Genomic DNA, 12,813 nt, shown 5'->3' with positions numbered 1-12,813 from the left:
TTTAAAGTGTAATATGTAACATTGTTGTCCTTTGAGGTTTCAATTTCTCCAATTATGATTTGATCACTTTTATCAGGCTTATTGTGTGCGGGCCGCTGTGGAAGAGTGGTTAAGGTGTCCCGACACTTTATCACTAGCCCTCCACCTCTGGGTTGCGAGTTCGAAACCTATGTGGAGCAGTTGCCAGGTACTGACCGTAAGCCGATTGTTTTTCTCTGGGTACTCCGGCTTTCCTCCACCTCCAAACCTGGCACGCAGCTAAATGACCCTGGCTGCTAATAGGACGTTAAACAAAATAAACCAAACGAATCAGGCTTATTGTGATAATGTACACTTACTGTGTAATTTTAAAACATTTATGTTAATTTGCAGTTCTGTTCAATAGTCTTGGAGAATTGTTTGCTTGTTGGCTAATTGCCCTGTAAACAGCCAGGAATTTTTTTGAGACAAAGTTTCCTTGTAGTAGTTGATCGCTACCACGTACATACAAGACGTCCATCCAATGCTGTCAAGAGAAATTCAGTCATGTCGAAGGACACTAATCTGAACATCCCATGACACAACCCTACTATAAGTACATGTAGGTAGAAACACTTACGGGTACCTCCAATCTTCAACTGAGGCTACATTGTCCGATGCTCAACTGGCTGAACTATGTCTGACCCCCTCCTAAAGCTTGGGGATCGGGAGTCTTTGAGAATATGTTGAAGACTAAGCTATGGCACGACCCCTACCTTGGGGCTGGGTGTCTTTGTATGTTGAAGACGCTCCTATGGCCCGACCCCTACCTTGGGGCTGGAATTCTTTGTATGTTGAAGACGGAGCTATGGCACGACCCCTACCTTGGGGCTGGATGTCTTTGTATGTTGAAGACGCTCCTATGGCCCGACCCCTACCTTGGGGCTGGGTGTCTTTGTATGTTGAAGACGGAGCTATGGCCCGACCCCTACCTTGGGGCTGGGTGTCTTTGTATGTTGAAGACGGAGCTATGGCCCGACCCCTACCATGGGGCTGGATGTCTTTGTATGTTGAAGGTGCTCCTATGGCCCGACCCCTACCTTGGGGCTGGGTGTCTTTGTATGTTGAAGACGGAGCTATGGTCCGACCCCTACCTTGGGGCTGGGAGTCTTTGTATGTTGAAGACGGAGCTATGGCCCAACCCCTACCTTGGGGCTGGGTGTCTTTGTATGTTGAAGACGGAGCTATGGCCCGACCCCTACCTTGGGGCTGGGTGTCTTTGTATGTTGAAGACTTAGCTATAGCACAACCCCTACCTTGGGGATGTGGGCCTCTAAGAATACCCCAGTATGTTGAAGACGGAGCTATGGCGCAACCCTTACTTTGGTACTGAGAGTCTTAATGAATACTAGCTCTGATGTGTTGAAGAGATCTGTTTCCTTGATATAGATGTTGCAAAGTATATATAGCAATAACAGTACATGTAATACTATGACTAAACATAAAATTTGGCTGTCATAGTCAATATATACCAATTGCAAGCTTTCCAAAAACAGCTCACAGACACTTGGTTTTAAACTGATGAAGGCTAACATCATTTGCCATATAAAGGGATACAAAAAACCGATATTCCATGCTTTGACTGATTTATATGGGTACCTTAGAAACTTGTCTAAACCTACAATTGCATGAACTGAAATTATAAAGTAGCTTTAAAAAACTGATGGACATGTTCCCTTCGACTGGTGCATATAGCATTGAAGTTGAAACACAGCTTCAGTTCTGTCAGTATCAAAATCAATATTAATAAGAATATGTGTTATAAGAACCAACATTCTATTACGACAACTTTTATGTTAAGTTTGGAAATCATACGACAAGGAATATCTTACAATAATTTGATCTGCAGTCTACATTTGTATGTATGTCACAAGCCTGACCAAATTGCATAAACTGTATAAGTTGTATAACTGTTTTCAGTGCACTTGGGTTATCGGTGAGTGATCATGACACGAGAGGAACGGATGTGCTTTAACTGATAAAACAACCAATTTATTATCTGTTTCAGTCCTTAAAATCTGTTGATAAGTATACTTGTGAATTATGATGTAAAGTTTTGTTTTAACTGGGCCATCTACCTGTGTGTCTGTACACAAAAAGTATTTACAAACCAGTGGCATGGGTTCATCTGATGTTCAGGAGAATAAACGCTAATGTGAAGCACTTGTGCGACAAGATACCAACCTTTCTGAACAGAAGTTGGTACTCACACTTGCTTTTAAAAAGGCGATCTCCGGTGTAATTATAAAATTCAGGTGCGTTCTGGTTATTACAGTAAAAACTCACTACTATGACATGATCATCATTAATCATTAAAAAAATTTGTCCCACCAGAACAAATAAGGGCTTCATTTTTACAAACAATTCATATGTGATCCTCTCGTCCTCACTTTTTACTGTCTCCATCTTTTAATTCAATTGAACACCATGTTGGATTTGGTGGTAAACTGCTCTGTGTAAAGGTCAGTATACGCATATATATATATACGTTTGCTGATGTGTGCATATTTTTTTCAGAAGCGAACACGCTGTCACTTGCAAGATTTCTGAACACACCTCTGTTTTAAAACTGGAACACAAACAAAAACTACCTGTACACAAGGTAATCTACCTGTGTGTCGGTGCACTGACACTATTTACAAACCAGTTGTTACATTTGTTTCTCTATTGGGACATGTACACTGTACACAAACAAAAACTACCTGTACACAAGGTCATCTACCTGTGTGTCGGTGCACTGACACTATTTTCAAATCAGTTGTTACATTTGTTTCTCTATTGGGACATGTACACTGTACACAAACAAAAACTACCTGTACACAAGGTCATCTACCTGTGTGTCAGTACACTGACACTATTTACAAACCAGTTGTTACATCTGTTTCTCTATTGGGACACTTAACACAAACAAAAACTACCTGTACACAAGGTTGTCTACCTGTGTGTCAGTACTCTGATAGTACATGTATCTCTAAAATCCAATGGAAAGAGATCCACAGCGTTGTCCTATTAATGACGACATAAAAATTGTATGTGGTTCAATCCAAAGATACTTGAGAATTAATTGTTTTGAGTTTTAGAGGACATTTCCTACATTCTCCATAAAATATATATTTACCAAATATTTGCTCCATAAAATTTAAGAATTTAATTAATACAACAATTGGAGTATATATATATATAGTGATTAATGACCAGTAGAATCCTAATTAAACTGATATAATTACAAATACATGTACATACATGCATTCAATATTTTCAAGCAGTGTTTTTGTTTATCCTATTTAGCACAAATTGTATATAACAAAATTTACACTGTCACTCTCTTTTATAAGCAAACATTATAAACCTGTAAAAATGATCTGTACTTACACAACAGTTTAAATAATGAGTATGTTATTACAAACAAATAACCAGTATTGTTTGTTTGAAATCAGCCCATATATGTCACACCTCATCAATTGCTCATATATGAAGATGACATACCTGGGCAATACACACCTGAGAATCATCAACCTGGGTGAGTTTCATTATCTGCAACCTATGTATCAGTGATACAACCATTTCTAATGTCACCGATATATATATATACATGTATATATATGTGTGATGCATTGTAAATATTGTGTATAGTATATATGAATCGTTGGTGCCGTTCTGGAGTTACAGTACTGCTACAGGTTTGTAATAGAAAGGAGTGAGGAAAAATATCCTCAAGTGCTGTGACTCAAACTAGTGAACACTCGCACTCTGAGTTGAATATATATCCTACCACTAAGCTGAAGGAAAAATCACATCTTTATACTTGCCTGCGCTATTTAGGTGACCGATACTCTTCACTTTCACGGATGTACATGTCATGTATAATGGATTTTGCATGTACACAAACACATATGAACTAATATGCAAAAAACCTCATCATTATGATCTGGAGATCGACTTGTCTTAGTGGAAGAGTACTTGTCTGTATATAGGAAGGTATAATAGACGAGATAAACAGATCTTCAGATGAAGATGTGACGATTTGTGTTTACTATAATCTTCAAAGATACAATTATTTTTTTTAAATCCAGTGCACATATCAGATAATACCTGTACAAGTAGCTGATACTTCTATAATGTAAGTACAAAGCATTTTATATATTCTGCTCTGTTTCTAACAAGAAAGAGATTGTTATTATTTAAAACAAGACTCTATAATGTATGCGAAGCTATCCAAGCGGTATAACATTTGTACATATATATATATAGATTCAGATCATGTATTTCTTCTTCTTCTTCTTCTTCTTCTTCTTCTTCTTCTTCTTCTTCTTATCAATGTATAATCAATGTATATCTTCTTCTTGTCTGTACGTAGGGACCGCAGTGGCCAAATGGTTGTGTCCCGACACTTTATCACTAGCCCTCCACGTACCTCTTGGTTTCGAGTTCGAAACCTACCTGGGGCAGCTAGTTGCCAGGTGCTGACTGTAGGCCGGTGGTTTTTCTCCGGGTACTCCGGCTTTCCTCCACCTACAAAACCTAGCACGTCCTTAAATGACCCTGGCTGTTAATAGGACGTTAAACAAAAACAAAACCAAATGTCTGTGCGAGATCTGTTAACAGTTGTATTGATCATTATACTGATACTGGTAATTGACACCTATATATCTAGTATATCTAGTAGATTGACAAAAGATTTTAAAACTCAGAATTTTATTACAGGAAATTAAATCAAATCCTGTGACACTTTACTTACATATCGTGTAGATCACAGTACAGACAAATAAGTAGGATGTATGTATGATTTACGACGCCAGTTAAAATTAAAAAAAAAATTCTAATCTTATTTCTTTTGCAGTGTAGGGTGACTCTAATGTAAACTTTCCAATAACATTCTAAATTTAATTACGTATTTTTTGTGAACTAGTAAAATAATATTAAAACCTGCATACTCTAATGATAGTCAACAATTAAACTGCCATGTTCAACCAACCGTGACTGCCAACAGGCACATGACATGTAAATATGTATAACAGACATAAGCATCATGTGACTTTGTTTTCCCTCTGACCGACACATTTAAATGTGTATCTAGATCATTTGGATTACTAGTTCACTATATATACTAAGGTAGGTTCTATGTTATACCTGTCCGTAGTCGGTCACTTATAGTAAATTACTCTCACCATATATAATGGGCTATGACCGTTCAACAGTGACTTGTCTGTGATATAGTTGTTATGAATACATGTACAGTGTACATTGTAATTTTTTTTCCTTTTCTTATTTTTGTGTGTTAATATGCTCACAATTGTACATGTAGGCTTTGGGTTTTATGGTGTATATGTATAAGTAAATGCAGAATTTCAGTATTGTCAGTAGAACATTTTTAAAAGATAACAATGTGATGATTTTTAACTGATTTCTAAAGCAACATATTGGAGTTTTAATTTGCAGAAAGTAGATTTAGCACAGAGAATTTTCATTTGCTAACTTTTTTTAGGTAAATGTAGGTTTTAGAAACGTTTCATTAACAATAGATGCAGTGTTAAAGTCCTAAATGCAGTGTAAAAATACAACTTAATTGATACATGTACATGTATAGTCTTTTCCATTTTTATACCCTTTTTATGTTCAGCTTATGTAATAATCTAAAGGTGTAGCCATCTACCAGCTGGAAATTTGTGACAGATATTTACTATTCTCATGATGTATTCTCACAATACACATTGTACCACTAAACATAGTGAAGGAAGAAAACATGTTAATTCTGTAACATTTCTTGTTGTTGTTGACGGGTTAGGATGATGAAAATGTCGTTATACCCATCATGGCCAGATGTTACAGTTTTGTTGGTAATGTTCCAAATAAGGCTATAGTTTTCACCGCTAGATGTTCAACCACTAGCAAGATATAATTACTTCAATCGGTAAAATTGATAAATATATAAATATGTACCACAATGTTATGATAAAACCTGTCTAGTCTGACATCCTGTGTGATGTAAAACCTGTCTAGTCTGACATCCTGTGTGATGTAAAACCTGTCTAGTCTGACAACCTGTGTGATGTAAAACCTGTCTAGTCTGACATCCTGTGTGATGTAAAACCTGTCTAGTCTGACACCCTGTGTGATGTAAAACCTGTCTAGTCTGACACCATGTGTGATGTAAAACCTGTCTAGTCTGACACCCTGTGTGATGTAAAACCTGTCTAGTCTGACAACCTGTGTGATGTAACTTGTTTGGACAGGATAAATATACGGTATTTCAAATCTTAATTTGTTAAAAAAAATAGAGTGTTAAACCGTGTTTGGTGTAAGTATTATGTATAAACCATTCGTGCAAGCAGTGGAGAGGATGTAGTCTGGTCATTACTGTGATACATACCTATACCACACACACGATGTGTGAACGACCGATCAACCTGACTGTCATACTAATGCTTGATAATTTACACTTAATAGATCGTAAATATGATACATAATGTACATTATATACAAACAGGTTGTTTACTTTTGATGCTATCTAAACATTTTCTAAACATTTTTTTACCTTTTAACTTAACGGTTTGAAGTGTAATATGATTCTTTCTGTGAATTTTTTGTACAATTTTCTTATTTAGCTGAAATGTCTGAGACCTGCATGGATAGCCAAAAATACAAATCAAAACAAATTTGATATTGAATTGTGTGTAATTATATTCATGAATTAGACAGGAAGCTAGGATGTTGGAATTTCCAACATTGTAATTAGTCAGATTGTTGTATTTTCAGGGGTTAGGTTAAAACAGTTTTGTTGTGTTAATTGAAAAAGAATGAGCAGAAAAAGCATTTTGAGACATTCTAGTTACCACTTTCATAGTTACAGAAAGTAAGAAAGAAAAAAAAAGAAGAAAACTGTAACCTTAAGGCGTATAGACTACTTATGTACATAAATTGACATAGAGGGAAGTATATTAGGGGTGAAAATCTAGGCTGAGACTTGAGCAGTATTAATCTGATATCAATATGAAATATATAATACAACGAAAAATTAACTACATAGATATAAACTTCCTGTCATATTTCCTATGTTATACGACAGTTCAGTTTTATCAGATCACCTGTGGGACAAAGTCTCAAGTGACCAGTTCTAATCGCCTTTTGTCCATGCATCCGCAACAATTAACATTTTTGACTTCTTCTCAGAAATCCCTAAACCAATTTCAATGAAATCTTTTAGAAACATTCCGCTGCCAAAGATCAGCCAAAAGTTGTGAATTAATATATATATATTTCCCCAATCTCCAGAGGAATGAGGGGTTGGGCAAAAAGGCTTTAGCTTGTATAGGGAAATAACATTTTTGACTATCATTTGTTGAATTTCTATTGTAATCAATTATGATTATGCACATGTTAGCCTTGACTGACCCCAAGAGGTTGATGCGTGCAGCCTAAAAGGGTCAGAGTGATTGAAACATTTCATCATACATCTAAGGTTCTGTACCAAAACCTAGATTGATATGTACCTGCGATTGCATTACATTTGTATATGAACATCATGATGCTACATATGATAATTAAGATCATTATGGTTCTTTACCAGAAGTATATATAGAAGAATGACTGATTGTATACACTTAATTATATTCAATTATATTTATGTTCAATTAATCTGTAACTTAGAAGTATACAGCTGTGGTTGTATGACTAAGGCTCTTAATTATACACTTAACATTCACGTATGTACTTATATATATAATGCTGAATGAGTTCCTGATATAAGAAAAATCACCACATTCTTTACATAAAATTTTATAGTTATTTTGACACTTAAAAGCAATAAATTAAAACTGCTTTAAAACCACTTCCTTTAGATGATTACAATTTGTGATAAAGACCACATAAGACCAGGCACAGCATTAGCAAATATTTAGTCATTAACAGGAAATTCATGTTGTTGTTGTTGTATTTACAGTGAGATGAGAAGTGTGGTGAACTCCCTCTGTCAGGAGTTCATGAATGACATCATCAAAGTGTCCAATATTGAGGATGATGATGATGATGATCCAGCTGCCCTACAGAACTACCTGGAGAGAGGAAGAGGCTGGCTACTCCTCCTACTCATCAGTAAACATGGAGTACAGGTATGTATATATCCCTACAGAACTACCTGGAGAGAGGAAGAGGCTGGCTACTCCTCCTACTCATCAGTAAACATGGAGTACAGGTATGTATATATCCCTACAGAACTACCTGGGAGAGGAAGAGGCTGGCTACTCCTCCTACTCATCAGTAAACATGGAGTACAGGTATGTATATATCCCTACAGAACTACCTGGAGAGAGGAAGAGGCTGGCTACTCTTCCCACTCATCAGTAAACATGGAGTACAGGTATGTATATATCCCTACAGAACTACCTGGAGAGAGGAAGAGGCTGGCTACTCCTCCTACTCATCAGTAAACATGGAGTACAGGTATGTATATATCCCTACAGAACTACCTGGAGAGAGGAAGAGGCTGGCTACTCTTCCCACTCATCAGTAAACATGGAGTACAGGTATGTATATATCCCTACAGAACTACCTGGAGAGAGGAAGAGGCTGGCTACTCCTCCTACTCATCAGTAAACATGGAGTACAGGTATGTATATATCCCCTCCTTACAGAACTATCTGGAGAGAGGAAGAGGCTGGCTACTCCTCCTACTCATCAGTAAACATGGAGTACAGGTATGTATATATCCCTACAGAACTCCTACTCATCAGTAAACATGGAGTACAGGTATGTATATATCCCTACAGAACTACCTGGAGAGAGGAAGAGGCTGGCTACTCCTCCTACTCATCAGTAAACACGGAGTACAGATATGTATATATCCCTACAGAACTCCTACTCATCAGTAAACATGGAGTACAGGTATGTATATATCCCTACAGAACTACCTGGAGAGAGGAAGAGGCTGGCTACTCCTCCTACTCATCAGTAAACATGGAGTACAGGTATGTATATATCCCTACAGAACTACCTGGAGAGAGGAAGAGGCTGACTACTCCTCCTACTCATCAGTAAACATGGAGTACAGGTATGTATATATCCCTACAGAACTACCTGGAGAGAGGAAGAGGCTGGCTACTCCTCCTACTCATCAGTAAACATGGAGTACAGGTATGTATATATCCCTACAGAACTCCTACTCATCAGTAAACATGGAGTACAGGTATGTATATATCCCTACAGAACTACCTGGAGAGAGGAAGAGGCTGGCTACTCCTCCTACTCATCAGTAAACATGGAGTACAGGTATGTATATATCCCTACAGAACTACCTGGAGAGAGGAAGAGGCTGGCTACTCCTCCTACTCATCAGTAAACATGGAGTACAGGTATGTATATATCCCTACAGAACTACCTGGAGAGAGGAAGAGGCTGGCTACTCCTCCTACTCATCAGTAAACATGGAGTACAGGTATGTATATATCCCTACAGAACTACCTGGAGAGAGGAAGAGGCTGGCTACTCCTCCTACTCATCAGTAAACATGGAGTACAGGTATGTATATATCCCTACAGAACTACCTGGAGAGGTTTGGTTTGGTTTATTTTGTTTAACGTCCTATTAACAGCTAAGGTCATTTAAGGACGGCCTCCCGTGCGTGCGACATGCATGCGTGAGGTGAGTGTATGTGTGTTTTGGGAGGTTGCGGTATGTTCGTGTTAAGTCTCCTTGTGATAGGCCGGAACTTTTGCCGATTTATAGTGCTACCTCACTGAAGGGTACTGCCGAAGACACCCAGCAGCACGCCCTACCCGATCACATTATACTGACAACGGGCGAACCAGTCATCCCACTCCTAATATGCTGAGCGCTAAGCAGGAGTGGCAACTACCATATTTAAAGACTCTGGTATGTCTCGGCCAGGGGACAGAACCCAAAGCCTTCCTCACAGGGGCGAATGCTCAACTGAAGACCAAAAGTGAGGCATTGTCAAGGGAGACAGTAGGAAGAAAAAAGTTGTTCAGAAAGAAGAGAAAAGATAAGATCCCAAAGTTAGTCGCCTCTTACAATCATGCAATTGGGGCAGCAGGTACAATTCTTATGCCCTACCTGCAGGGCACCTGGAGAGAGGAAGAGACTGGCTACTCCTCCTACTCATCAATAAGCAGGACTTACCTGGAACACTTATCAAGAATCAAGAACCAGTGTCATTGGACAGGTTCATATTGTATTACATGCACAGTACTCACGTTTATATAGTGCCTATAAGTTGTTGAGCTTTGCAATAATTGGTTATACATGAACTTGATACCAAAATGTGTAGGTTTTTTTCTGAGTTACTGGACAGAATGGTATACAAGCAATGCACTTATTATGAATTAAATCATTTTTATATAGAACGTTTCCAGTAATTCTACCGTTCTCTCACACACAGGGACTGTCAGTAGGTCGGGACTTCAGTAACCTGCTGGTCAACCTCCTCCCATTTTGTCTGCGTTTCAAAGAGGACACCATCCTCCCGGGGGAAACTAAGGCTGGTAAGTCACCATACATGTACATGTTTATTCTAGTCTCTCTAGCTTTTTGTTTCTCTCATGATTAAACCTTTAAGTTATTAGCATTCTTGGACTTTAACTTGTATTTGATATCGATGACAGGTATCAAAATGAATTTTTATCAACATGTCAGTTCTGTTGTCACAAAAGTCCTGAACTTTCTTTTAATAATCCTAGTTATAGGGAAGAGTGTCAAATGATAGAAAACATTTAGCACAGACTGATTGAAATTAGTTACTGAAAACTACTAGCTATTCAATTAAGCATAACGTGCTTATGTCATTGTAAATATTGAGACAACTGTCTAGAAAGAAATCTCATCCTGTCTTGATTTGAACATAACAATTAAATCATTGGTGTTGCTGGTTTTCAGATATGCTTACGTCCAAGTCTTCGAGTCATTTTCTGCCACCTGTAGGGAATGTATTTTCCCAACTGGAGATGTCCTATAAATGGCAGAAATCCTCCCAGACCAGGGACAAGGCTATCCCTAAACACCAGCAGGTCCGGAATCGTCATAGCAACAAGTCCGACAGAAAACTCAGGAAACAGGCCCATAAAAACCAGACAGAAGAAACGTCTGATCAAGATGAAGGCAGTAACAATTCAAATGAAGACCAGGCACCGAGGATAAGACGGAACAAGAGGCTGATAAGAAGATGTCTAATGTCAGGGTCACGGCTCCAGGAGAATTATTCCCGTCAGGATTCCATGATTGAAGAAAATGAACAAGAAATTTATGCCATGCTGACAGAAGTCAAGAAAGACCCCAAACATTGTTGTATTCAGGATCTATGCAGTCTAATACTCAACCTTATTCAAAGTTTGTGTTTGCTTGACTTGGACCAAGTGTCATTGATCAAGGTCATATCACCATCCATCTTGCCACACTTGTTACATCATCTGACTGGCATGTATCCCTCCACTACCGGTGAAGTGGATGAGTTGCTAGCGTCTTCTTGGAAGAAAGACGACAGTATATTCTATCAGCGACAGTTGTTACGAGTTGTTCTGTCGTTATGTGGAGTCATATCTACGCAGCAAAATGGTGTTGGGGTCATCCTGGGTCATAAGGTCACATCAGTCCTATTGGATGTGGCACAACAGGTCCATCACTTCCAAGAAATTAAAATCCAGCTATCCAGGACAAACCAGAATAAATCGGAGTCTACGAGCGTACATGCTGTTGACCAGGAGTTCTGTTTGTTTTCAGAGATAAACGTCGGCTTACTCCTGTGTTTTGACATGATATTCCAGAACTTGCCCTTTAATCTTGTGTATGTTAAAAATGCTGTTGAACTAGTAGAAGATTTTGGACAAGGCCAGGGATTTAGCTTCTTAGAATGTGTAATTAAAGAATATGACCTACAACAGTGTAGTAAGACCAAAGAGTCTTGTCTGATAGACTGTATTGATGTAGAACCAGTGAAAGTCATCAGTTGTTTCCTCAACACCTTGAAGTCTGTCAAGGTCAATTACATTCACTCGGTATCCTGTCTGAAACGAAAACATCAGAAGTGTTACTATGGTTCCTATTTTGACCATCACCACGACATTCTGGGCCAACGGCTCACACTGAAGTCGGAAACGGAGGTAGATCACTCGATACACTCCACAACAACCTTACCTGATCCTTCTAATTCCAGTGGAGTTTGTCTAGTCGCTTCCTGGTGCTCCTTTCTGTTGTCTGTTTTACCCGGTATACAGTCCAAGGTGTCCCAGATCGATGTGCTGAGCACACTACACCTTTCATCCATGTGTTGCTGTGTACCGCTGGAATCCATCGTGTCTTGTGTAACTGGAAGTGTAAGTGCCTTTTCCCCGGCCATCCAGAGTTATGCTCTGGAAACACTCAACAAGATTATCCTTTCTCCGTACCTAGGTGGGATAGACAGTATGAAAGGTATAGGTAAGTCAGGGTACTGTAGTTCTCAATTCTGCCAGACGTACTCAAATCATTCTCATTCTGACTCTAAAACACAAAAAGAAGATGAGACATTTCCTGCAAATATTGACAGTGGTTTTTCAAGCAGAGATGTATCAAGAAAAAGTTTGTCCCAATTTTCAGAACCAGCATCACGTTGGTCATCAATTGAGTCTTTTCGAGCTTTGTTGTTTTCCTCAAATGTTCATCTCGGTGAATTGACAGCCAAACATCTTCAGATACTGGTACTAAGTGCTAAACCTGATCTCAAGGAGGAAATCTTCTTCAGAGTATATCTTCCAGCATTCAGATCATTTATTGGGACTTGGGGAAAGATGCCGCAGAGCTCGTCAGAGG

General features: G+C 38.5%; 2 protein-coding genes across 2 annotated transcripts in view; one reads left to right on the top strand and one right to left on the bottom strand.

Annotated features, from left to right (window-relative positions):
• Positions 1-711: 711 nt before the first annotated feature.
• LOC117322635 (circumsporozoite protein-like) lies at positions 712-3,549 on the bottom strand. The gene is made up of 2 exons (XM_033877574.1): positions 3,505-3,549; positions 712-1,347 (listed from the first exon to the last, which is right to left on the bottom strand). The coding sequence occupies exons 1-2, from the start codon at positions 3,547-3,549 to the stop codon at positions 712-714; spliced, it is 681 nt and encodes a 226-aa protein (XP_033733465.1).
• Positions 3,550-7,961: 4,412 nt separating this feature from the next.
• The window catches only part of LOC117322634 (lysosomal-trafficking regulator-like), a 49,185-nt gene continuing 44,333 nt past the window's right edge, over positions 7,962-12,813 (top strand). The window contains 3 exon segments of the mRNA XM_033877573.1: positions 7,962-8,126; positions 10,412-10,514; positions 10,906-12,813. Of these exon segments, the coding sequence (XP_033733464.1) occupies positions 7,962-8,126; positions 10,412-10,514; positions 10,906-12,813 (2,176 nt within the window).

The sequence above is a fragment of the Pecten maximus genome, chromosome 3, assembly GCF_902652985.1.
Source record: "Pecten maximus chromosome 3, xPecMax1.1, whole genome shotgun sequence".
Lineage (NCBI taxonomy): Eukaryota > Metazoa > Mollusca > Bivalvia > Pectinida > Pectinidae > Pecten > Pecten maximus.
This window is presented reverse-complemented; position numbering and strand designations above follow the sequence as displayed.

Excerpts from the sequence above, each read along its gene's own strand:
- LOC117322635 (XM_033877574.1), bottom strand. The coding sequence starts at position 3,549 with ATGAAACTCACCCAGGTTGATGATTCTCAGGTGTGTATTGCCCAG. Across the intron at positions 1,348-3,504 it reads CTCAGGTGTGTATTGCCCAG|TACCAAAGTAAGGGTTGCGC; the intron begins GTATGTCATCTT and ends TAAGACTCTCAG.